The 27,801-nt window shown below is 40.0% G+C and overlaps 1 protein-coding gene across 1 annotated transcript in view; it reads left to right on the forward strand.

Moving 5' to 3' along the window:
* The window catches only part of LOC132820918 (cilia- and flagella-associated protein 47-like), a 491,537-nt gene that overhangs the window by 71,682 nt on the left and 392,054 nt on the right, over nt 1-27,801 (forward strand). The window contains 7 exon segments of the mRNA XM_060833275.1: nt 4,056-4,300; nt 6,824-6,954; nt 10,154-10,276; nt 12,935-13,066; nt 13,180-13,257; nt 16,145-16,289; nt 20,120-20,214. Coding sequence (XP_060689258.1) covers nt 4,056-4,300; nt 6,824-6,954; nt 10,154-10,276; nt 12,935-13,066; nt 13,180-13,257; nt 16,145-16,289; nt 20,120-20,214 — 949 coding nt within the window.

A 27,801-nucleotide genomic window follows, 5' to 3' on the forward strand; every position in this document is an offset into this window, starting at 1 on the left:
AAGAGAGATGGGGAAGTACAGCAGACATTCAAGGAGCTAGGATGGAAGCTTAGAGCTAGGACAGACAAAATTGTTATCTCTGGTTTGTTGCCCATGTCACAGGCTAGTGAGGCAATGAATAGGTAGAGAGACAAGTTGAACACTTGGCGACAAGGATGATACAGTTCAGAAGACTTTTGGATTCCTGGATAATTGGGGCTCTTTCTGAGGTAGGTGGGCCCCTGCAAACAGGATGGTCTTCACCTGAACCAGAGGGTTATCAATATTCTGGGTGGGATATTTGCTAATGCTCTTTGGGTAGGTTTAAGCTAATTCAGCAGAGAGATAGGAACCCAGATTGTAGCTTGAGTATACAGGAGGTTGAAAGTAGTGAGGTCCAAAATAAGGTTTCAAGGTCGCAAGAAGGCACCGGCAAGTAAGAAGTTGGTTTGAAATGTGTCTACTTCAATGCCAGGAGCATCTGGAATAAGGTGGGTGAACTTGCAGTATGGATTGGTACTTGGCATTTTGATTTTGTGGCTATTTCGGACACATGGATAGAACAGGGACAGGAATGGTTGTTGCAGGTTCTAGGATTTAGATGTTTCAGTAAGAACAGAGAAAATGGTAAAAGAGTGGGACATGTGGCATTGTTAGTCCAGGACAGTATTATGGTTGCAGAAAGGATGTTTGAGGGCTCGTCTACTGAGATAGTATGGGCTGAGGTTAGAAACTGGAAAGGAGAGGAGACCCTGTTGGGAGTGTTTGGCCTCCGAATAGTTCCACAGATAATTGGGGCTCTTTCTGGGGTAGGTAGGAAAGAATAGTAAAAATGATTCTTTTTAGGAGCAAGAGTGATAGGGTAGTTATTATGAGGGATTTTAATTTTCCAAATATTGACTGGGAATTCTATAGTTCAAGCACTTTAGATGGGTCAATTTTTGTCCAATGTGTGCAGGAGGGTTTCCTGACACAATATGTAGACAGGCCAATAAGGGGCGAGGCCACATTGGATTTGGTATTGGGGAATGAACCTGGCTAAGTCACTGAATATATTTAAGGAAGAAATAGATAGATTTCTATCAGTTAAAGGTGTCGAGAGCTCTGGGTAGAGGGCAGGAGTATGACATTGATAGAGAGGCCCAGCCATGATCATTTTCATGAGTGGAGCAGGAGAAAGTGAAGACTGCAGATGCTAGAGATCAGAGTCGAGAGTGTGGTGCTGGAAAAGCACAGCAGTCAGGCAGCATCCGAGGAGCAGGGGATGAAATGCTTATGCTTGAAACATCGATTCTCCTGCTCCAAGAATGCTGCCTGACCTGCTGTGCTTTTCCAGCACCACACTCTTGAATAGTGGAGCAGGCTCAATACTCCTCCTGTTTTCCCTGGGCTGAATGTTATGTTCTTTTGGCTCAGTGCCAATTGTGTTGTCTTTTTGGAGGGTATTTCATTGCGAGGCCTTGCAATTTTTTTTTGCAGTATCATGCCAAACTCACCTTATTAACTACCTTCCCTACCAATGGCATCCCTCATGTCTGAATTTAGTCCCATCTTACCAAACACCATTCCAAGAACAATTCAGTACAGCCAGGATATCCCAGAATTCACCGGCAACCCTGGCAACTGTGCCTTCTTTAAAGTTTGTTGGGCACCTGGACAAGCAAACACTGTCAGGCAGAGTTACCCTGTGCAGTTCTTGGCTTTCATCCCAGACATGATTAACAAGTGGAAATTGGTGCCTTGCATCGCAGGCAGGACTGCTGGATGGGGTAGTGCAGAGGCAGGACTCCTTCCCCCAGGAACAGCAGTGGAGGCAGCAACACCAGATCATGCCAACCTGATCTGAGATTGTCACCCAGGCTACTGCAGTCTCAACTATCTGGATTAATGCCTCACAATGTTGGGAGTAGGCCATCCCTCCAATAGCTCACACTCACCTCTATCTCTGCTATTGTACTGGCTTCCCATCAAGACTAAACTGTCTACCACCCTCACGCAACATCTTAACTCACTCACTCTCACCCACCTCAAGCGCCAGCACCATTAACCTTGCGTGACCTCTGCATGGCCTCCTCACTCAATCAGGACAACTCGCTGCCTGGATGGAATGTAACAAAAGAGCCAACCAAATTCACCTCCCTTGATCTTTGCCTCACTTTCAGTCAAGGAGGAATATAACCCTCGATGGGGCAAAGCTGGTGGGCTGACTGACATTCAGCTCCTCACTCCTTATAAGGAGAACACCCTGACTCAGACCTCTCCTGGTGGCTGACTGCTCATGTCCAAGTCCCTGAGCTGGTATCAGAGACTACCCTGAACTTGAGTCATTCAGATTCCCTGCTGAAGGATAATCCCTAGACTTGACTGAAGCCTGCTGACAACCATGACAAGCTTTCTGCCTTTGTGCCTGCTCTAAACAGGACAATAAGACAGTAGTAATGTGATAAAACAAATAACTGCAGATGCTGAAAATCTGAAACAAAAGAAACAGAAATTGCTGGAGAAACTCATTCAGTCTAACGGCATCTGTGGAGAGAAAGAAGAGTTAAAGTTTCTTGTTCAGTGACCCTTCTTCAGAGCCCATGGGTGGACCTGTAACATTAATTTTGCTTTCTCTTCATAGATGCTGTCAGACTGAATGAGTTTCTCCAGCAATTTCTGTTCTTCTTTCAATATTAATGGGCCTAGTATCTCTGACTGAGTGGCAAAGTGCACAAAGGCAAAGCAATGCAAGGCAGGAATACTATGAGCATCCAGGTAGGCTCTGAATAAGTGAGTGTTGTGATAGCAGGTGAAGAGGCTGAAGATACAGCCTGGACCAGTCCATGAGCTGAGTCCATATCCATGAGCACACTGTGTCCTTGCAGCAGCATTACAACAATAGTTGGTGCAGCACAGAAGTGTAGAAGTGTCTTGTAAGTAGGTCAGAGTTAGTGGATCAATTGTGTTTAGCTGTTTAGTGTGTTTGATAACATAGGAAATTGCATATTAATGAGATAAGTTGGGCAGTTAACAAGATATTTAACAAGCTAATTTCCCTTAATAGGCAACTTCCCACTGCCCAGCAGGAAACTCACCACACCACTTATCGAAAGTATAACAGATGGTGAGAAGTGCTCTTGATATTGAGATGGGCCTCACTGGACTTTTCATCTAAATCTGTCGCAAATCTGACAATAAACCTTGAATACACCGGATAAAATTGTGCTCTATTGCTAATCCTGTTCAAGTCCTTACCTAACTGTGCAATCTCAGAATTTCAGCTGAGATTACTGGATACAAATCAGGAGCATGAACTCTCTCATCGATTCATGCTGATTTTTAATTCTGACATTGCAATTGCTGCCTGGCTAAAAGCACAACTAATTCACTGATGTGTGAAAGGAAAGACTGAAAACAGGAATATCATGACTTGTATGGCTCAGATTCACACTGATAGTATGCTTACTAAATGAGTTGATGGCAGTGTTTCTAAAAGGAATTTCTGAATTGAATATGACAGCAACTTGTAATTTGCTATAATCACTTGGTTGTCAAGAATAACTTGAAAGAATGTTGCTGAGGTATGAAAATAGAAAGTGAAGTTGGATGAATTGAAGCAACTTTTCTTTACAATACTACCTTGTAATGTTCAATCAGCAATGATAGCTACCATCCGTAAAGTTTGCATTTGGCATGCTTATTAGTCTTGGTGATGTGACATCTTGGACTCCTAAGTGTAGTTTGAGAATCTGAATGCTGTTTTGAAATGGGCACAATTTAAAATTGTTTTAAATTGTGGATTTTACGATGGTAAATTTGATTCATTTGCAACTCCCTTTCCCAATAAGTATTTGCTGTATCTTAATTTCTATCACATATTGGGCAATGCAAAAACGGATGCAACTGTCTCCAGATTAGAAAAGCAGTGTTAATGTTGGGCAGGACACTTAATAGGTGTGCAATAGACTGAGAGGAGCTCATATATTTCTAGGATTTTAAACAGAATCATCTGTTAGCATTGGAGGTATTGTGATCAATAATGCTTGTTTCTTCAGCTGCTATTGCAAAAATATTAGCTTTCTTTTATGATGCAGGTCAATAGACTACAAGATAAATAATCATCACGTCGGTCGTATATTAATACTGGCAAATGTGGTTTGTGTGGCTCTTGAGCTATCAACCAACGAAGTGGTGCTGACCCCAAACTATGGGTATCTAGCAGAAACGGGCTTCAGAACAACTGTGCGGCTTTACAACAGGCGGAACTACCCTGCACAATTCAGCTGGAGTCCAATCCTCTCAGAAGATGGAATCGCATTCTTTATCCGACCTGATGGAGGTATTTGGTGTAAAAATTAAGTTAGCTGGAGGAAGAAGCAAAAAGAGAGTAAATTAATCAAGTCATTCTTTCCTCCCTTTAAAGTAGCATTAGTAACACCATAACTATCAAAGACAACACCATCAGAAATACCATCATCAGAGAATTTGCCATCAAAGATATCACCATCAGAAACATCAACATTAGAAACATCATCATCAGAAACACCTCTGTCAGAGGCATCATCATCAGACGCACCACCATCAGAAACACCACCATCAGAGGCATTACCATCAAAAACATCAACATCTGAGACATTACCATCAAAGACATTCATCAGAAACACCATCATCAGACACTCCAGCTTTAGAAATACCACTGTCAGAGATCCCGCTATCAGAGACACCACCATCAGAGACACTGTCAATAACACTAGTAGATATAGCTGAATTCTCCTGAGTTACAAAGAGTGATGAAAAGGAAATTCTTCTCAGAGAATGGTGAATCTGTAGAATTCTTTCCCACATAAAGCTATCAAGGCTGAGTCATGTATATTCAAGGCTAAGATGGATATACTTTAAAAGGCAGAAAAATAAAATTGAGGATTATCTAATTAACTGTGATATTATTGAATGACAGATCAAACACAATGGACCAAATGGCCTACTTTTGTTTCTATTTCCTTATGGTTTTGTGGATTTACATGCCTCTCACATGGCAGAAGGAATGGACACTGTGGTCTGTCTGGAAAGACCTGGCCTCAGTCTCTGCTTTCAGCATGTTGTGTGTTCTCTTCTGTAAGGAGAGAAAACAGAAATGAGTGAGCATTCTTAATGGTTTTAGTGGGAAGGGTAACATTGGAGAGGCTAACTTTGCAAGACAGCAAAAGGATGAGGCTGTGTGGTGATAGTTTAGATGAGAAGTGAGGAATTGGCAGCTGAGAGAGAAATGAGTGAAACTGCGAACTGTTGTCCTCAACAGTGTTGTGGAGTAGAATGTTGTCAAGGTCACAGTGTCAGGCTTGATATTATGCCTCTCAATTGTCATGCCTTCCTGGAGTCCTAAATTCCTTAGGTGTGCTGTCTCCAGGTTGGAGCGATTATGCTCCTTTTGCAGACTCCATTTGAGCATTCATCCATGTCTGCCTGGGTGGTAATCCTTCCATCCTTAGAGCTTGCTCCACTGCAGTCTCTCAGATCCTACAATAGGACCACCAGGTGAGAGACAAAGAGAATCAAGGAGCAGCCTTCGTAGGTCTGATCTCCATTTTGTATGGCTCTGCAGCCTCAGCATCTGCAAATGTTGGTAAGTCCTTCTAACCCACGTCGTGATCCTGTATTAGAAATTCACCCTTTGACAGATCTAGCTCATCATTTCACTTTGATTGGTCAGGGAATCTGGAAGGTGGATGCTAAGGTCGTGGTTCTGTGGAGGAGCCCTGGCAAAGTCTGCCAATGACTGTAAATAGTCCTGCAGTTCCAGCAATATCTAAAGTCAGAAGATTTCACCGTAGAGTACAAGATGCCAGAAATCCATATTAAACCCCCATTATACGTTGGTTTGGCCTCAGACAACTGTATATTTGGAAGAATGCTAAGACATTAGAAAGGCTGGTGAGGGGTGTTGTACCAGACATATATGACTGGAGAAGTTAGAGTGTCTTTCTTAGAGCAAACAAGATTAAAAGGAGTTATGATAGAGGCATGCATTTGATCGAGTAAATAAGCAAGAACAATTCCAGTAATTAGACTAAAACTGATTTGTACACTCAAAGACACTTATAGCACAGAAGGAAGGCATTCACCCATCTTGTCCACACCAATCAACAAAGATATGGCTACATTAATCCCATGTTCCAGCTTCAGGCCTATACCGTAGGAGGCTGTCGCAATGCAAGCAGCTATATAAATACTGCTTAAATGTCACAAGAGGTTTTGACCCAGTCAGCCTCTCAGACAGTGAGTTCCTGAACAAAAGACCTCCTCAACTTTCCTGTTAGTCTTCTACCTCTTACCTTAAATCTATGTCTACTAGTTGTTGACCCTTCTGTGAATGCTTAAAAAAAGTGCCTTCTTATCTTCCGATCTGTGCCCCTTGTAATACCCATCGATTTTGTCAACACTCAATCTTTGCTGCTCCAAGTAAAACAATCCCAACCTGTATCACCTTTCCTCATAGCTTGAACCTTGTTTATTTATCTAACAACCTAATTTTTTATGCCACAAGTTATTATGACCTACAAAGCCTGATCTGAAAGGATAGTGAAAGCAAATTCAACAGTGACTTTCAAAAGAAAATTGAATAACCGTTTGAGGGGCAAAAGAAATTGAAGGTGATCTGGGAGCAGAGCTGGGTGCTAATTAGATAGCTCCATTAAAGAATGATGCATACGTGATGGGCCAAATGGCCATGACTATTCTATGAAGGGAAAAGTTGCTATGAGAAGCTGAGGAGGAAAATACCTATTATCTCAACTCAATATCATTTTTTTCTTCCAATTGTGTTGTTCATTATAACATTACATGTGAACTATACTTTATGCAGGCATCGTAGATGCTTTCAATGATCTGGAATGTGAAGTGGCCTGGCATGCCTCATTCTTCTCCCCTAAGGAAGGAGAGTTCGATCTTATTGTACATCATGGGAACAAACTGAGATTGAAATGTATTGCTAAGGTACAATTTTATTTTAAAATGGTCTGCTCTAAAATGAGTTTGAATATATACTTTATATTTGCTTAATTTGTTAATGAATATGAATTAGCTTCGTCTGTCTTCTAATAGAGGACGCTGTACCTTTTGTATCCATTGTCTTCAACAACCTGTAGGAATTGTTAGAAGGGTTTCTTATTCGATTTGGAAATACTATATTCATGTTAAGTTTTACTTATAATTTGTACTTCAGGCATTTAATTCTCCTGATTCATTGGAATGCATGCAGTTGCCTTTAGTAATCATGTGGCAGTGAAGTATATAAGCTGTTCCAATTTAAACTATATCTTCTGTTTTAAAGCACTATCTTTTATGAATTCAAATGTTTCATTTGCTTCGTTCTTAGTTTTTTTCATGCTGTAATCCTCAGTCAGAAAAGAATAACTCAGTTCAGATTTCATTAGGAGATATCTACAATATATTAACTTATTTTACTAGATCATCTCATTGCCCTGAGCTCACTGGCACCATTCCTTTATTCTCAAGATTGGTGGCATCAAGCCTCATTCCAGATGGTTGAGCACAAATTTAGACCAACAATTCACTGCAGTGCTGAATGATTGCTGTGCTTTCAGAGACTTGGTCGGAATTTATTCCAAGTGACAAGGTCTGACCTGTATAGCCTGTAGGCAGAAATATAACCTGAACACCCCCAAAGAGCTATTGGTCAATCAGAGATTGGCAGTTCTCCATTGTAGATAGTACCACCAGGAACAGTGGCAGCCATTGGTAACATCCCTTCCAAATGCCTAGTATAGTTGAGGAATCCAATTGACATTGGGATGGGTTGGTAGGTTGGATGTCGTTAGCTAGACAGGGCCTTCAGCCCACCATTGCTGTGCTGACCAATCAATACTGAACTACACTAATCTTATTTATCAGTACTTGGTCTATAGCCCGCTATGCCCTGGTGTTTAAAGAATTCTTCCAGGTGTTTCTTAAAAGTTGCTGGAGCACCTGCCTCCACCACCCTTTCAGGCAGCAAGTTTCATATTTCTACCATCATCTGGGTGAAAATAGCTTTTATCAAATCTCCTCTAAACCACTTGCTCCTCATCTTAAACTTATGTCCTCTGGTCTTATCACATCTACTAGTTTAAATCCCATAGATTCACCACTCTCTTGCTGAAGAGGTTTCTCCTTATCTCCATTCTAAAAGGTCTTTCCTTTACTCTAAGGCTATGCCCTCGGGTCTCTCCAACCAATTGAAACATCTTCCAAACATCTACTCTGTCCAGGCCATTCAGTATTCTGTATGTTTCAATTAGATACCCCTTCATCCTTCTAACCTCCATCAAGTATAGACCTAGATTACTCAAACGTTCCCCATATGTTAAGTTTTTCATTTCTGGGACCATTCTCGTGAGGAAAGTAAACTGGCTTTCTTTAAGCTTGAATTTGTTTTTATTGCAAAGGAAGGACAGCTCTTTTTTCAGTGGTCCGGGATTTCTAACTCAAACATTCACATCCATAATCTGTTTAGCTACCTGGGAGCCTGTCATGGATTTATTCGGAGGCAGATGGCCTTTGTCATTGAAAACCTTCTCCATGGTCACTGGAGCACAAACTAAATAACTTCCCATTGTTGGCTGAATCTCTATTTGTACCTCATGCCTAGCGCATTTGCACATTACTGCCCCCTCCCTTCTGGAACAAAGCGGTTGTGTAAACAACACTTTTAAGAATGTAACGGTATTTTTTGAAAAATACAGCAATCTTTCAATAATCTTTGGTTTTTAAAACAGTTTTTTCCCCCATTTCATTCCACTATCAATAATACTGAATAATAAAAACATACTGTCTTTATATGCTGTGATTCAATTCTGCATTCAAGGATTCATAGACAGAGTTCTGTTAAGAAATTGCAGAGACCTGTCCAGGAAACATCAGAGCCAGCAGAGAAAAGAATTATCACTGAGATCACATCCTCTTTTGCAGTAGCAAGTGTGCTGTATTCTGAAGTTTACATGTTCAGCAGTACAGGCAACCTGTTTCACAGCTACTGTGAAAAGGTTTGTATGTCAGACAAATATTGGATTGGATGACAGCTGATTTAGGGTAGGTGTGTTGGGAGGTGGTTTGGTTGCAGGTGGATGAGGTGGGTAGAGCGCTAGGTAAGTTGGTAGGTGCTAGATCACATGAGCTTTATATTTACCCAGAAGTTAGAGCAGATTTTCAATCCTCTTTTTTGGTTAACCATTAAGCTCACATATATTGGAATTCTCCAAATTCTCTTACTTTAATGGGTCCCAGATGCAGAGGAATTGCACATTGGAATTTTCAGTTTCCTGGTTAATTTCCTTGTTAGAATCAGCTGTGTCAGGATTTCCGGATGCTACTGGAATGCAACTCTATTTTACACTGTTGAAATGACTAACTGTCTATTGAATATCTAAGTTTTTAAAAAAATACCTTACTCCCATGGAGATCAAGCAATCTATCCTTCCTGTGTTCAGTCTGTCAGTTGCCTTACAACTTCAGAAACACCTATTGCTCAAAAAGTGTATTTTTAAAGATAAAGTTTCAGTGAGTCTCTTGACTAATCTTTCATCAAGTGAAGCAATTTTCACAACCTTTTGGACATGAGTCTTTGTTAAAACAATAGTGGAAGCACCTTCATAACATTTAGCTGCTGACATTTGTTTGAATAGGTCTGCCTTGAGTTGCTGGAGGAATTGGGGTTAAGAAGTGGTAGGAAATGGAATGTGTTGTGGGAAGTCAAAAAAAATGAGACAGAATAGGAATCACGAGAGATGAGAAGACAACTGTTTAGTGACAAGGCACATTTCTGCACCAGCTCCTACCAGAAAATTTAGCTTTCGTCAGCTGCTTTCCATGCAACTTGATATCATGCCACTGATCATCCCATCTAAAAACTGAAAGCAGAAAAGGAAAACACCAAGATTATAGAACAAGAAACAGAGAGAACCAAGATGCATTAGGGTGTGATAGCAGTAAAAGTGGACAGAGAGGAACAGCAATGCAAAGCTCACAGGGACAGTTGCATCATAATATATTTTCTGACTTAACTGTGCATGATGACACAGGAGATCCACTGTTAAATATTCAACTCTACAATAAATCTGAGTTAACTTGTTTAAAAATACAATAATTTGGGTCTTGTAATATCTAACCAAAATGGCAATTTTCTTTCGTTTTGAAGCTTGGCCATGTGAACATTCGCTTTGCTGAGAATCGTCTGCTTTTTAAGTCTGCTTCTTGGAATTTAACCACCATGAAAACAGCGATTCTCAAAAATTATGGACAACATCATGCTTACTTTAAGGTCTGTCAGTTACTGATTTTTTAGTTAGGTTGTTTCAATTTCTTTCCAATTATTTGTTTGATAAAAATACAATTGGATTTGTATGAAGGCTGAAAACAAATGTTAAGTATTTTAGTTTAGAATATGAGACAGTTTATGTTTGACCACACAATCTTTTTTCATTATTTTTATCCATGTACATCAATGGAGTTGGGGTTCAATGGGAAATATAACACAAATACAGGACAAACTAGAACTTGATACATTTTGGCATCATGTATACTTATAAAGTGCCTTTAAAAAGTGAAGTGACCCAATATCCTTCACAAACTGAATAAATGAACAAAGAACAGAGGAGGAGGATTAAGGGAACAAGAAATCGGAATGGGAGTTGACCAGACAGTTTAATAAACACACTTCACCATTACCAAGGTCATGATTGATCTTAGACTTTAATTCCACTTTCAAGCCTTTCCCCATAACCCATGATTCCAAAGACCAAACATCTGCCTATCCAAGCCTTAAATATATTTGATGATATATTATTTTTAAAAATTTACTCATGGGATGTGGGTGTTGTTGGCTGAGCTAGCGTTTATTGCCCATTCCGAGTTGCCCTTGAGAAAGTGTTGGCAAGCTGCCTTCTTGAACTGCTTTTGTCCATTTTGAGTAGATGAACCCACAATGCTGTTGGGGAAGGAGTTCCAGGATTTTGACCTAATAATACTGAAGGAATGGTAATATATTTCCAAGTCAGGATATTGAGGAGCTTGGAAGGGAAGTTGCAGGCAATGATGTTCCTGTGTATATGCTATACTTGTCCTTCTAGCTGTTAATGGTTGGGGTTTTGGATGGTTTTGACTCAGGAGCCTTGGTGAATTTTTGCAGTGCATCTTCTGATGGTACATTGCTGCCCCTCTGTGTTAGTGACAGAGGAAGAGAACATTTGTGGATATGAATGTCAATCAAGTGGATCGTTTTGTCCTGGATAGTGTCAAATACCTTGGGTGTTGTTAGAACTGTCGTTAGATCCAGATAGGTGGGGAGTATTCCTTCACACTCTGACTCATGCCTTGAGTTATGACACAGTGGTGAACCCCTCTGTTAATTAAACTAAACACCCAGAAAAGCTAACCTCACCTCGTAATTTGTTAAAGTAAATGAGTGATGGAAAACTCCCAAATTCCACTATATAATGAAGATAATGTCAATTTATTCTTTAACTCTAAAAGTGAACATTAAACAATTATTCACAACTCTAAGCCCCCCCTTTCTCGTAACTGCTTCCTCCAACTCTATAACAATATGCTGTTCCATAAAACACTTATTAAAATTACATCAACTTAATTTCAAAACCATATAGCAGCTGTCACCATCAGTGTCTTTCTTTTGGCCGAAGATCTCTCTGGGTCGTTTTCTTTCTTTTTACTGTGTAGATGTTTCATATGAAAAGATACCTTTGATAGAGAGTATTTGATTGGGTTTTAGTATCCTGGGGCATAATTTAAGCTGGTTGATTAAATTTGAATCATTGCTGAAACAGCAACCAACTCGGGTATCTATTTCACAGCCAGATGTTACATATTCTCAATATTCCAGTACACTCTGGGACTGCTAGTTAGCTATATGACTGGTGCTTGTAAGCTCTCAGTGCAAAACAGCATTCACTCTCTCTTAAAGCTACAGTACATGCTTTCAACTTCACAACACTTGTAGATCTTGGACAGGCTTTGTAAAATCAGGGCACAAGTTCCAAATTTCCCTGCCCTGATCTGCTCTTGTCATCATAATATTTATAATGCTGCTCCAGTTCGCCATCTGGTCAATAGCAATCATTGGGATTCACAACCCTCTGCTGTTGAGAGTTCCAACAATTCATTGATCTTTGAGAAGAAAGCAACTTCTCGTCATCTAAATCATAAAAAATTGTTCCTTATTGTGAAGACATGCTAGATTCCTGATCAGCAAAAATAATCTCTTAGCATTAATCCAAAAAAGCCACTTCAGAATTTTGAATGTCTCAAAGAGATTCATTCTTCTAAACATAAGAGAATATAGGCCCGATACACTTGACATCTCATCATCAAACAAATGCCTCATTTCAAGGATCAACTTAGTCATCATTTACTGTACTCCAGTGGAAGGATTCTATCTTTTGATATGCAGACTAAAGCTGTGCACTCTGCGAATTCCAGGTTTGGTCTCACCAAAGCTCTTTTCAGTTGTAACAAGACTTTATTCTTGTACTGTAATCCTCCTCAATAAAGGGCAACAGACCATTTGCTAGGCAATGTCAAAGTTGCACAACACTCTGAATGAAGATATTTCACCTCTTGTCAGGTATAAGAGGCTGATCCTCACTCCAAGGCTGCACCTCAGTTTTAAAATCTACAGCGAAGTGAAATGCTTTCCAGGCATCCAACTTGTCAAGGTCTTAAGCAATTTAGATGTTTCAATGAAATCACTTCTCAGTCTTCCAAGTGCAAGGGAATTGGGACCTTGCTGATGCAATCTCTCCTCACAGGACAGAATCCCATCCCAGTAACCAGCTTGTTAATTTTTGTGATAGCTTACTGATTCTTTTTTCAGCTTGTTAGCAAAAGAGTCAAATCATGTTCCATGTTGATTCAGTAATGTAACTTGCTCCAAACTTATATTGTCCTTTTTTCTGCTTATAAGGTAAGAAATGTGCATCCTGTTCCGGGAATGACTGTAACTCCTGCTTATGGAATAGTACCAGTTGGAGGTCATGTGCTTTTCAAAATTTTCTTCCATCCAACAACAGTGTTCAAATTTGATACCAGATTAAAGGTAAATCAAAAACAAATATTTTGAACAAAATTACTGAAGAATAAACATCTGTTTGTTTTGAAAGACACTGAGATTCCACATTTCCTGATTAAATATTTATGATATTTTCTCAGCTAGACATTCGTAATTCAAAACTATTGAAGCTACGGGTTGGTGGATCAGTGATAAGACCAATGGCTGAAATTGATGTGGTCAGTATCTTATCTGTATTCTTTTACTGTAACTCTGAATTATTTCATGCTCATGCTCCTTGAGAACTTAAAAATAACATTTTGCTAAGCGTTTGTTTGGGAGGCCACCAACACTCCATTTGGGAATCTCCAATCACACCACTCAAAGCCTGGTTCAAACAGATAGTCCATGTATCTTCATCATGTCTACTAAAATTTGCACTGATGAAAAAAAATCCAAGGTTTTATGAAAAGCTTTTCATCTTGCAAGAATACCAATACAGTATAAGGGAAAGGCATTATTCAGATTGTATGAAAAGAGAGCGCAGATTAAGAATGCTCCCATTAATGCTGATTAAGAGTTAGAAACAGGCTTTGTTCAAATTTTAAAACAAGTTGTAGATTTACTAGTTAGAGCATTATCCTGAGAAACTAACCAACAAATGTCTGTCAGTATTTTGGTGTAATATATGTACATAATTTTTTTTGCCTGTAAGGAACAGGGCCCTTAAAGCGAATACATGCAATTTCCGGTATACATAAGTCCATCACAATGCAAGGCTGAGTGATCATCCTGAATCGATTGTCAGCATAATTCTTCATGCATTCAGGATTATCCAACAACTCATTCAATTATCTTGCTTGTTATGAGCAACTGAAAGGACATGCTGGGACTTAGAGCCAATATACCAGGTATCACACTGACATTGAAATTCATAGGATAAGAGGTCATAGCCTTAGGATAAGGGCAGCAAATTTAAAACAGAGGTGAGGAGAAACTACTTCTCCCGAAAGGTAGTGAATCTGTGGAATTTGCTACCCCAAAGTGCAGTGCATGGGACAGTGAGTAAATTTAAGGAGGAGTGAGACAGATTTTTAATTGGTAATGGGTTGAAATGTTATGGGGACAAAGCAGGAAAATGGGAGTGAGGAACATATTGGCCATGATTGAATGGCGGATCAGACTCGAAGGACCGAAAGGCCTAAATCTGCTCCTATATGTTATGAACCTATATGGCATATTACTCATTTGTGTAATAGTCATATGGCTTCTGTTAAACACCACTCATGTTGCTACCATCTTCTGTTGTGATTGTACCAAGGTCAGCCAGGTGTACTTCATAAAATATGAGTTCTTTGATTAGGGCTGTGAATCTGCTCCTATCAGGGAGCCCTAATTGTCAGATAAGAACTGGAGTGTCAGACATTATGTTCACTGAGAACTGGCTCTGAGGGAGCTGGATCAGTGTCAAGGACTTTTCACATGTAAATAAAGAGTGATTTGGTGAAAGGACAGAAGCACCTGTAGAGTTATTTCACCCTTCCAGTCTGAGGTCACCTGGGCACTTTTAAAGACCTTTTAATAGCACTTTTAATAGCCCTTGAGAGTCTATGGGCTGAAGTTTCATGACTGACATTAGTAGCTTGAGTCTGAAAATATCTATACTTGGCAGACCCCTCTTGTTTCAAGGGTCACTGTCAGGCAATTTATTTTCCATGAAGGTTGGGGCACAATATCTTTAAGAATGCTGACCCCAAATGTATTTAATGCTGTTGGACTCTGCAACCTCACCATTGACAATGCTTGACCTCATTCTCTCCCTGTGAATTCAATATTCATGTCAGTATTCCTATAGTTCCATGTGCTACAGGATCAATCTCATTGATAATTTCATGAGTAAGGCCCTAGTCACCTGGTCATTGTGTCAACTGTTAAATTAACTATTTATACTGTATCTACAAGCCAATGATAGCCAACTAATCATCATCTTTTTCTTAACCTGTATAACATGTGTTCAGTTTTCAACCCTGATTTCTTACATTCCAATCCTGATGAGTGCAAGATAAAATGCTTTGACTTTGTGTCTCCTTTGAGTAATGTTTAAGTTCTGTCCTACTTAGTTTTCTTTACAATTATTTCAAAGAAACTTATTCAAACCTCGTATTAGTGTGGAAATTATTTAGCATAATTGGAGCATAATGTGATATTGGGAATGAATATTTGAATAAATGCAAAAGACTGTATACCACTCCAGATTCATGAATTGAAGGGTGACCTTATAGAGAATTATAAAATCATGTGGGGCATGGATAGGATAAATAGGCAATGTCTTTTCCCCAGGGTAAGCGAGTCCAAAACTAGAGGTCATAGATTTAGGATGAGAGGGAAACGATTTAAAGGTGAGCTAAGGGGCAACGTTTTCATGCAGTAGATAGTGTGTGCATGGAATGAGCTGTCAAAGGAAGTGATGGCGACTGGTACGTTTACAGCATTTAAAAGGCATTTGGATGGGTACATGAACAGGAAGAGTTTAGACGGATATGGCCAAATGCTGACAAATGGATCTAGATTAACTTAGGATATCTGGGCGAAGGGTCTGTTTCTGTGCTGTACATCTCTTAGACTCTATAACTGCCAGATAATGTGAATTTTATCATGGCATGAATGATTGATTAAATTTTGTTTGGATTACATTTTGGAGTAAATGTAGCCTTGATCTTCTGAGTTAGTAAATGTTTCAATTGGCCTTCTAAAAAGAAAGGAGATAATCTCATCAGGCCATGTTATGCAGAAGATTTTTGCCAACAAGCTCCAAAGTGGCAGCATGTTGGACATTATAAGCTTTTATGAAGACAGTTAACAATCAAAACATGAGGAAATTATATTGCCATTTTAAAAAAACTGACTGAAAAGCATTATTCCTCCTTGATTCTGCACAAAGATTTGATTTGACTTTCTTCTATGAATTCTGATGTTACTTTCAAATTATTATCTTAATATAAAAATGCTACTATATTCCACAAAGTTGAAGAAAAGTGTAATTAGGATGTACTGTGGAACATTTCAATATTTTTCTGATTTATCTAATTTAACTAACATTGTAATGTCATTCTTCTTTATCTGCAGAAATCTTTCGTGTTCCATGGTATATACTGTGGTGCTTCTTCCACGATTCCATTCACTTTAATTAATTCAACTGAATCACCAATCAAACTTGAATTTGACTTTGCTAAGTACAGAGATTTCTCACTGAATTTTGAAGCGTCTGCAGGTATAAATAACAAAATTTGGATTGTAGAGTTATCCCATTAAACTATTAAAAGACAGCCTAGAATTTCTGAGGATTTCCTAATGTTTTCAGTGCTAGATTCGTTTCAGGGTAATGACCATTTTCGACAATTGACACCATTTTTGGGAGGCTTCTGCCAATCTACATCACAGTCAGCTAAAACTCAGAAATAGTTATGGAGAGCTTCTTTTGGATTTTGGAGAAGTATGAAAAAGATTTTTTTTGTCTTGAGCTACAATGTTTCATAGAAACCCCTACCCCGTGAAACCCACTTTACAAAAACCCTGCTACCAGTACAGGCCTCCATGATTCTGGGCCTCTGGTTGCAGGTTGTTCTGAAAGCATTCACAAATCCCCAGGCCAGGTTGTTCAGCAAATGAACTGCTGGCCTCAGAATCGCTAGCAACTTTCAGTAGGTACGATTTGGTGAAAAGCTGCTGGTGGATTCCTTTCTGGCTGATCTCAATTCCAATTTTCCCACTAAGTCACGCACTATCCTGTCTTGAACGAATGTCTCCTGCCTTGCTTAAAATTTAAACAGAGCTGTGTAATTAACTGTCACTCATTGTTAGCTGGTTATCATCTACAGGTCTAGGTCTTCAGAAGTTGTACCAACACAAAACTGGAGTGATTGTCAAACTATCTATACATTTCATAGATCCTTAAACTCTTAAATTCATTTTTTTTCAATTCTTGCTTTGTTGTTAAAAGTTCAGCAATTATCAATATGTATGTACTTTTCATTCTCCATGCATATATTTTTATTTTGGGGAAAAGGGGATCGTGTTTTGTTACTTTAAGAGCCAAGTACTAGGGTGACACCACATGACCTGCAGTTCTAAGGACTCCAAGCAGCAATAGGTTCCCTTTAGTGTGGAAAGGGGTCATCTGGCCCAACAAGTCCACACTGACCCTCCGAAGAGTAACCTAGCCAGATCCATTCCCCACCGCTATGTTTACTACTGCACTGAACACAATGGGCAATTTAGCATGGCCAATTCACCTGGCCTGCACATCTTTGGATTGTGGGAAACCAGAAAACCTGGAGGAAACCCTCGCAGACACAGAGGGAATGTGCAAACTCCACAGAGACAGTTGCCCAAGGCGGGAATCGAACCCAGGTTCCTGTCGCTGTGAGGCAGCAGTGCTAACCACTGAGCCACCATGCTCCCTATAAATTAGACTAGACAATAGACACAGGAGTAGGCCATTCTGCCCTTCGAGCCTGCACCACCATTCAATATGATCATGGCTGATCATCCTTAATCAGTATCCTGTTCCTGCCCTATCTCCATAACCCTTGATTCCATTTTCCTTGAGAGCTCTATCCAATTCTTTCTTAAATGAATCCAGAGACTGGGTCTCCACTGCCCTCTGGGTCAGAGCATTTCACACAGCCACCACTCTCTGGGTGAAGAAGTTTCTCCTCATCTCTGTCCTAAATGGTCTACCCCGTATTTTTAAGCTGTGTCCTCTGGTTCGGCACTCATCCATCAGCGGAAACATGTCTCCTGCCTCCAGAGTGTCCAATCCTGTAATAATCTTATATGTCTCAATCATATTCCCTCTCACTCTTCTAAACTCAACGGTATATAAGCCCAGTTGTTCCAGTCTTTCAGAGTAAGGTAGTCCCGCCATTCCAGGAATTAACCTCGTGAACCTACGCTGTACTCCCTCAATAGCCAGAATGTCTTTCCTCAAATTTGGAGACCAGAACTGCAGACAATACTCCAGGTGTGGTCTCACCAGGGCCCTGTACAGCTGCAGAAGAATCTCTTTGCTTCTATACTCAATCCCTCTTGTTATGAAGGCCAGCATGCTATTAGCCTTCTTCACTACCTGCTGTACCTGCATGCTTACCTTCAATTGACTGGTGTACAAGAACACCCAGACTAGGGATGTAACTTGCAATTATAAAGTAGTTTGTATTTTAAGTCAGCATGTTTAAGTAAATTAACCTTATGCTATTTATTAATCCTGTATTAGAATAATGATTCTGTGTTAAAGAACTCAAGAATGCAACTACCAGTGGACTGAAAAATTGCTAATGTAATACTTCTAATCAAGAAGGGAAGGAGACAAAATGAAACAATCTATTTACCGATTAGACATCAGTCAATGAAAAAACTGCGAGAATTCATTCCTGAAGAGATCTAAGATTCTACAATTAGGCAGAATCAGTACAGGAAAAAACAAAACAAAGAACTGTGTATGCTGGAAACTGAAACAGAACAGAAATTACTGGAGAAACTCACCAGGTCTAGCAGCATCAGTGCAGAAGCAGAGTTAATGTTTTGAGTCCAGTGATCTTCTTTCAGTTCAGACCTTCAGCTGCAAGACCTGCTGAGCTTCTCCAGCAGTTTCTGTTTTAGAGTCAGTGTAATTTTGTGAAAGTGAAATGGTATCAGGCAAATAACAAGCAATGTGGATGAAGAGAAACCCAGCGATGTGCTGTACTTAGATTCCCAGCAGGCATTCAACAAGGTGCCATTCAAAATTTACTAGACCAATTAGGAGCTCATGGGAGGGAGGGGGGGTAAAATATTAGCATGGATCGAGGATCAATTAGCTGACAGGAAGTGAACAGTAGTGGTAAGTAGGTTATTTTTAGGTTGGCAAACCTTTACTGGTGGAACGTCAAAGGGATCAATGCTGGGATCAACTATTTGCAATAGATTTTAATGACTTGGATGTAGTGACTAAATATCTGAAAGACCAAATGAAAGTGCCCTTCCAAACTTTCAACCTCTGCCATTCAGAAGCTTTAAGGCAGCCCAATGCATGGAAACACCACTTCCTGCAAATTCCCCTCTAAGGCACAACCCATTCAAACTTGGAACTGTATTGCCATTCTTTCACCATTGCTGGGTCAAAGTCATGAATGTGCCTTTCTAACAGCATTGTGGGTGTGCTTACAGCCAAGGATAATGGTTCAAGAGACAGCTCACCACTATCTTCCCAATGAGCAATAAATGCTGGCTTTGTCAATGATTCCCATGTACCACAAAAACACATTTTTATGTGTGGTCCGGAAGGTAAATGGAATGTTGATACTTATTGCAAAGGCAATTGAATATAAAAGTAGGGAAATTTTGCTCTAACTGTGTAGATCTATAGTTAGACCTCTCTGGAATACTACATACAAATTTGGTCTCCTTTCTTAAGAGAGGATGTAATGGTAATTGAAATATTTCAGAAAATGATTACCTAATCAATTCCTAGGATTATATCACGAGGAAGGTTGAATACCTTGGCTGTGTACCCATAAGGATTGAGATGAATGAGAGGTGTTTTTATTGAAACACATAAAGTTCTGAAGAAAGTTGACAGGGTGCATTATGGGTGGATATTTTCCACTTTGGGGCAATCAAGTACTGGGTGCACAATTTAAAAATTAGGGGGTCCCTCATTTAAAACAGGCAAGGATTATTTTTTTCTTTGAGATGTGTAGAACTCCCCTTCCCAGGAAATAGTTATGGATATTCATTGAATATATTCAAGAATGAGTTGAATAGATTTTTGAGCAACAAGCAAGTCTAGCATTAATCAGGGCAGTCAGGTGAGTGATGTTGAGGCTATAATCATATAACCCATGATCTTATGGACTGACAAAGCAGGTTCAAGTGTCCAAGTGACTTTCTCCTCCTCCTAATTCCTGACTTCTTGTGACTTCCTTATTCCTAGAATTTCTGGATTCCCCTCTATTACCACACCAACATGCTCCTTCCATGCCTCACTGCAAATATCAAGGCCTCTATTAACGCTAATTGCAGTTATGGGGTCTAAATTGTAATTTTAATCTTTACCTGTAGATGCAACACAAGATCTGCTGAATCATCAGTTGTATATTGTTTCTCTAAGAGGGAGAGAGCATATCAAATGCGAATTAGTGTTCAGTCCTACAGATGTAAGTATCGAAACAACACTAAATCTATTTTTAAGTTTAATGTTTATGTTTTACATCTTGCTCAGGTTTACTTTAATTACTGAGATGTATGAGGTCAGTTGGGGGGGGGTTTATGGAGTTGCAAGGCTGGGCTGGTCAAGGTCGTAAATTGTTCATGTGGAGCAGGAGGACACTGTTTGGTTGGCATGCCATAGAAGTGTCAGTCAGAAGTTGCTCATTGTGTTGTGTTATAGTTGTAATGTCATTGCGTAAATAATCCCAAACCCAGGATTAATGTTCTGGGGGCATGAATTCAAATCCTACCATAGAAGATGGTGAAATTTGAATTCAATAAAAAAAACTGACTTTAAAAACAAAGCTGGCTTAAGGGTAACCACTGTCAATTGTCATAAGAATCTATCCAGTTCACCAATATCCATTAGGGAAATCTACCATTTTTACCTGGTCTGGCCGACACGTGACTTCAGACCCAAAGCAATGTTGGTGACTCTTAACTGTCCTCTGGCAATTTGAGATGAACATGAAATGTTGGCCTAGCCAGTGATGCCCACATCCCATGAACAAATATCCTTAAAAAAAGAGTGCAGAAGGCTTCCTTAAGAAGAGCTGGAATTGGCAAGTAAACTGGCAGTTGATCGCTATTCTCCTAAATTGGTCATTTTTGCAACTGTTTTAGGCCCATAAAGTGGGCATAACTATGTTAAATTTAAAAATAAAGACACAAAATTCTGGAAATGCTGAGTAGATCAGGGCTGCCTCTGTGAGAAGAGAAACAAAGTTAACTAGTCAGGTTTCATCCAAATGCAGTTTACATGGATCTGGTAGGGTCTGAATTAGAGTATAGCAAAAATTGTCAGCGAAAGCTGTGATTTCATTGGGCTAAATGGCCTGTTCTTGTTCCTTATTGATTCCTGATGAAGGGCTTTTGCCCGAAATGTCGATTCTCCTGCTCCTTGGATGCTGCCTGACCTGCTGAGCTTTTCCAGCAACACATTTTCAGCTCATTCCTTATTGTTTTGTACTTGGAGGTAAAGGTGCCAAATTGTGGAAAAGATTGGGAAACAGCTGTAAATGATTGTGAATTATTTCCCTGTATTGTCAGCTGACTCTGGATACATTGCCTGTAGGCTGCGCATGTAATCAAGGAAGTAGGTCAATAACTGCTAGCACTATTTTCCATAACCCTTGGTTTTGAATTACTTTTCCCCCCACTTTACCTGTTAGGAGGGAGTAGACATTGTTATTCTCCCCAACTTCCTGAAAATATGATTGATGTTTTCTTTTTATTGCCTTGTGAACTGGGAGGAGCAACACTCCTCCAATCCCCACAAGAAAGATTTGAACCTCTCAGGCTCCCTTTTAATCTACCTTGATGTTGATTGCCTCCAGACACTTACCTTTGCTTAGTGCTCAGATTTCTGATCCCCAGCTACCACTCTGGCAAAATGGTGTCCTGGTCTCAGGACAACTAATATCTCCCACTTGATTAGGATGGGAAATGACACTGGAGTTCTACTGCAGAACTCCACATTCATATCCAAGTTGAAAGAAGAGCTTAGGGTTTCCAGTTATATGCATACCTCTGTTGAAGCCACTTGAGGGCAGCAGTGGCTTACAGAACTTTACAAGAAGAGTGAAGTATTGAACAATGTGCAATTAAATATTTCAAAAATATGCTGATTGAAATTGTATTTCATTAAAAATATCGAATTGTTGATGCACTGTTCATTGTCCTTGTGTGAGCATTTTGATCAGTATAAATGGATGAAAACAGATTGGTTTGTGATTGGATCATGTCTGACTCGTGAAGATTTTGAGGAGGTTGCTGAGATGTTGGATTGGGAATTGTCTGTAATTTATCCCATGTTGGCTTTCAGAATGTAAATGATAAGCTTTGTGCAACAAAATTGAAAAATCGAAGCATGTGGAATTAGAGGGAAGCTTGGGATAGGATTAGCAAATGTTCGGGAAATAGTGAAAGATAGCCTAAGAATTAATTTAGTTGCTGGGACCCAGTGTGTGCAAATAATAATTCTTGTTCCTGATTGTGGAGGCTCATGGAATACTTGAGAAATTGATGCTTGGTCTCATCGGCATACACAAGATGAGCTGCCAGTGACATTTTTTTTCTCCTTGCATGACTCTTACCAGATCCAGTTAGTGGATTTTGGGTCAGCTGCTTTTCTAAGTAAGTCTCCTGGGAGAGTGGGAAAGAGTTATGGAATGGGGACTGATTTCAGGCCAACTCTGGATCTTAGGAGAGCTACGCAGCTGGGATGAATCATCCTGCTAGCTCCAAAGGAAAGTTACTTTAAGTTAGGCAATGTATCTGAAAAGCCATGAACAGGACAGACTAACTATCAATATAAATTTCAGTGCAATAGCCTGAAACATAAGTAAGGAGTCTAATGGCATATTGAAGGCTGCCAGACATCTGGCAAATGCCCTGAATTAATACATTACTCAGAGCACAGTGTACTTGTCCTCCAAATTGGATCGTGTTTGCCCTATTTTACACCAAGTTATGTGCTAGATTTCTGACAGAGCAGCATAATTTTGCTTTTGGTGAAATTTCTTGCTGTTTAAAGAGCTCTATGCAAGTAATCCAGCTACTGAATTGTTTGTTCATGGATGATGGGGGCACCTTCCACCCGTACAATGGCTCATTGGCACCCATGGGATGTGAAAATAGTTATTCAGTTCATCAAGCTGCTGGAGAGTTTTACTTTCCTAATCAAATAAGCAAATCACTTAATTATCTGGAACTACTGTATCTTCAGAAATCTTTTCTCTTATACTAAATTACAAAAATAGTTGTTCACTTTCTAACTAAAGCTTCCATTTCTTGAATGCATCTACATACTGAATGGCTATTTCCTTAATGGATGTTTTGTCATCCCCTTACTCGCTCGGAGTGAATGGGGTTGCAGACAAATGTATGTCTGCTCCAGATCAAATGATTCCCACCTCAACCAACATCAGGATTTGCCTTTTATGCTTTTGGGAAGCCCTCCCAGGGAAATGAGGTTCCAGTTCACAGTCATTGGCTGTTTTTTGCTGATGCTGTAGCTAATACTGTTTCATTCTAATTCAAATTTGCAGATGTTCTGTGCACTCTCTGACCCACCAACGTGGCCCACATCTGAAGAATTGGCTCTAGGTTCACAGCAGGGCTATAGTGGGCTTAGCACTCAGTTGGGTTTATCAGTCAAAATCAACATTTCTGGATCTGACTGGAGAGCAGTGCAACTTCTCCTGTTAGGTTATCATAGATCCTGTATCCCTGATAAAGGGCTTTTGCCCGAAATGTCAATTTTCCTGCTCCTCGGATGCTGTCTGACCTGCTGTGCTTTTCCAGCATCACTCTAATCTAGACTCTGGTTTCCAGCATCTGCAGTCCTTGTTTTTACCTGGGTTATCACAGAACCCTGCCCAACCCCTCAATGTGATTTGTAAGTGCCCCTTCAAGTTGCCACAGACATGCACATCCTTTCAGTTTACCAAAAATGATTGAGTCTGCAGTTCACAGCTGCAAAAGGGTTGTAACCAATGATGTATTTCGAAGGCCAACAAATAGATTATTATTCCTACTCATCTGAACAGGTAACAGGTCAGAACTTGTCAATCCTTTATGTGCAAAACATGATTAACGTGATACATGTGGTAATTGTGCATGAGCATATTAAATCTCAGTGTGAAGGTTGAATTAACCATATGATCTAGACCTGTCCCTGCTGCTTAAGTATATACTAATATAGTTATTCATTCAGAGCATCAGTTAGCAACATTCATCAAAAAAATGACTGATGTATGGCTGATGTACAGTGCCAATCATAGGAACAGTTAACATCATGCAGGTCAGTACAAAATCCCCAGTATCTTTGTTTTTGACTTTGAAACAAGTGTGGCAATTTGGCTGATGGCAAGGGATATCACCTCCAGACACCAGTGCTAGACACCCTTGTGTAACTTACCTCTCTCAAGCAGTACAGGTAGACTAAAGGATTTGAATGAACTTTTGCAGCAGAAATTCAGATGGGAGGTCCTTGCAATATTGTGATTATATATATTAAGGTGTCACCTATCATTGTGGTCTGCTGCATATTGTACAGCACTGCATTTAAATGATCCTTGCATTTACTGGGGTAAGAGCAAATGTATGGTCATCATCAGATTAGGAAGGAAGCTAAGCAGGAAGGAAGGCCATATCAACATGTTATAGCCAGCGATAAGCAGTCCTGCTCAGTTCTCACACACTGCTGTGTAGTCAAGGTTTCACTTCATACCAGACCTTATTTTATTCTTCTCTACTCCCATAAACCTGCAGTGTAGAACAGTCAAATCATTCAAACAATTTCCAATTCAGTTGCATTCTGACTGTGCAGATTCAGAAGCTGTCTTTAACCACTTTGCTGACCAAAGTCCCAAAGGCCTTAACGATAATCAATTTGATGGCAACATGATAAATGTCTTCCATTCATTTCTCAAGCAGGTCAGCAGCCTGTCCAGGTGACCGTTGCTGAGTGGTAACACTCTTGATTGTAAGTTAGGAGGTTGTGGTTCAATCTTCAAAACAGACTTTTTTTTAAAATGTTCACAGCAGGTGGGCATCACTGACATTAGATTTTTGGGGTTTGAGGTCTTAGGTTCCCACTATGGTTTGTCAACCATTCTTAAGGAATTTTCAGATGGTTTCTTAAGCTTGTTAGGAATCAGTTGTTTTAATGCAATACGTTAGTTAAGTATATGCAATAAGTATTCCAACTATGTTAATTTAGGATGTTGATGCCAGAAGGTGAACACTGCTGGCACAGTGTGTTGTTCTCATTGAAGTTATAAAGGCAGCGTCCTGTTCTCTAGACAAATTTCTTCCCTGGGTTTTCCCTCAACCTCCATCTTCTATTTGAAAAAAAGAGTTCCCAGGTGAGGACCTTCTAGGATTTACCCATGGCTTCATGAGGGATTCTTTGTTATCAGGCATTTTAGATTTGATCGAGACACCCAACGTCGGGAACGGAGATCCATTGCAAGTCATCCCATTGACCTAGCCTCCAACCCACCTGATTCCACAGACCTGCAACCTCCATTCCAAGATCCAAAAACTACCTTCAAGAAAATCGTATTAGTCCCTTCCATTTCCACTAATGTAACATATCTACACTACTGCCCCTGCAAGGACATTCTGATCAGACCATGAGCACTTGTTGATATACAATGTTTCTAGGGGCTGGGAGTTTACCTGTGTCGATCACCCATTTGAATCCTTCTAGCTGGTGAACATGGGATCTGACCTTCACATGACGGTTACGTTTCATTCATGTTATGAATAAAGCTTTTATTTTCCTAAACACTACATTGACAATAGGTTACATTCTTTAAGGAGAGAAAAGAGCTGATGTTTCGAGTCTAACTGACCCTTTGTCAAAACTGGTCAGTTAGACTCGAAATGTCAGCTCTTTTCTCTCCTTACAGATGCTGCCAGACCTGCTGAGATTTTCCAGCATTTTCTCTTTTGGTTTCAGATTCCAGCATCCGCAGTAATTTGCTTTTATTAGGTTACATTCTTTGTCAGCTTATAGGATGTCGTGGTCTTGGTAGTCTATATTGTCACTTTCCTTCTGTCTTGTTTATTAGAAGTTGTTAATGTTTGGTGAAAGCAAGTAACTGCTCATGCATAAAATAATATTTCATGCTACATAGGAAATACTGGGGAAATTCAGTTTTAAAGCAACCCCAATGTCTAAAACTGGCCTGGTTAGAATTTGTTGCCTATCTATAATTGTCCTTGACAAGTTGGTAGCGAGAGTCTGACAACAATGAATCCAGCAGAGATCCAGAATTGCCAAGGCACCAGGCTAAAGGTGGATGAAGCTGGTTTTTGGATCATGGGATTGAGGTTGCAGGCCTATGAGATCAGGTGGGTGGGAGGCCAGGACTATGGGGTTCCTCACAATGGATCTCCATTCTTGATGTTTGATTACAAAGAATCCCTCAAGAGGCCATGCACAGATCCTAGAATGTTTTGCTAAACAGATGTCCAAGGGCATGGGAAAACCATGCATCATCCATTTAATCTTTGAGCTACCTCGAACACATGGTGAATTTGGGGATGATTTGTGGGTTATTAATGAACCTAATGGACTACCCATTGGTGCAACCAGGAATATTGTATTAGTCCCTTCCATTTCCAGTTTAATCAGGGGAGTTTTTTTTGCTGCAAAGAGACTGATGACAATCACCTGAGGAAGGAGCGGCGCTCCGAAAGCTAGTGTTCTTCCAATTAAACCTGTTGGACTATAACCTGGTGCTGTGTGATTTTTAACTTTGTATATCCCAGTCCAACACTGGCATTGCCAAATCAAGTTAATTGAAGGCAGTGAAGACAAGCACCAAATTATAGCCACGATGCAGAGACAAGAGTCCTCACTAGGAAGCTATCCTTGCATCATCAGCCTTACTCTGAAGATTTTTTTCTCTTGCTTTTTGTATCCAATATGTTCAGATCCCTTTGGCTCTCTTCTCATCACAAATTTGATTGCATTTGATTGGGCTGATTGTTACGACACGGGGTAAACCCTCCTGCTTAATTTAAACCAGCAACACAGAAAAGATTTATCTTGTGCAGTAATCTGTGAAAATTCGAGAGACTAAGAACTATTTAAAGTAAAAATTAACAACTTTATTTCTTAAACTATAACAGTGAATAATTAACTAACAACTATTTTGCAGTTCCTTCCTCTAACCTATCTTTTACCTTCTCCTTCTACAATACTCGTCCAATAAAAACCCCTGATTAAAATTTACCAAACATTCAAGTTTTCGAAACCAACCAGCTGTTAAATCTTTGGGTCTTCCTATGCCTTCTTTTCTTATTGGGGATTATGCTTCACAGGTCATGGATTGATAAAGGTACCTTTAAGAGAGCTATTTTTCAGGCAGTCTCTACGTGCTGGTGGCATGGCAATTCTCCACCCAACTGTTCATGATTTTCCTGTGTTATATCCCCAAAGCATTGGATTGTGTCATTGGCTTTTAAGATTGTCAAAATACTAAATTCAATGTTGTGGTTCTGTTCGTTGAGCTGGGAATTTGTGTTGCAAACGTTTCGTCCCCTTTCTAGGTGACATCCTCAGTGCTTGGGAGCATCCTGTGAAGCGCTTCTGTGATGTTTCCTCCGGCGTTTATAGTGGTTTATCTCTGCCGCTTCCGGTTGTCAATTCCAGCTGTCCGCTGCAGTGGCCAGTATATTGGGTCCAGGTCGATGAGTTTGTTGATTGAATCTGTGGATGAATGCCATGCCTCTAGGAATTCCCTGGCTGTTCTCTGTTTGGCTTGTCCTATAATAGAAGTGTTGTCTCAGTCGAACTCATGTTGCTTGTCATCTGAGTGTGTGGCTACTAAGGATAACTGGTCGTGTCGTTTTGTGGCTAGTTGGTGTTCATGGATACAGATCGTTAGCTGTCTTCCTGTTTGTCCTATGTAGTGTTTTGTGCAGTCCTTGCATGGGATTTTGTACATTACGTTGGTTTTGCTCATGCTGGGTATCGGGTCCTTTGTCCTGGTGAGATATTGTCTGAGAGTGGCTGT

This window comes from Hemiscyllium ocellatum, chromosome 12, assembly GCF_020745735.1.
Source record: "Hemiscyllium ocellatum isolate sHemOce1 chromosome 12, sHemOce1.pat.X.cur, whole genome shotgun sequence".
NCBI lineage: Eukaryota > Metazoa > Chordata > Chondrichthyes > Orectolobiformes > Hemiscylliidae > Hemiscyllium > Hemiscyllium ocellatum.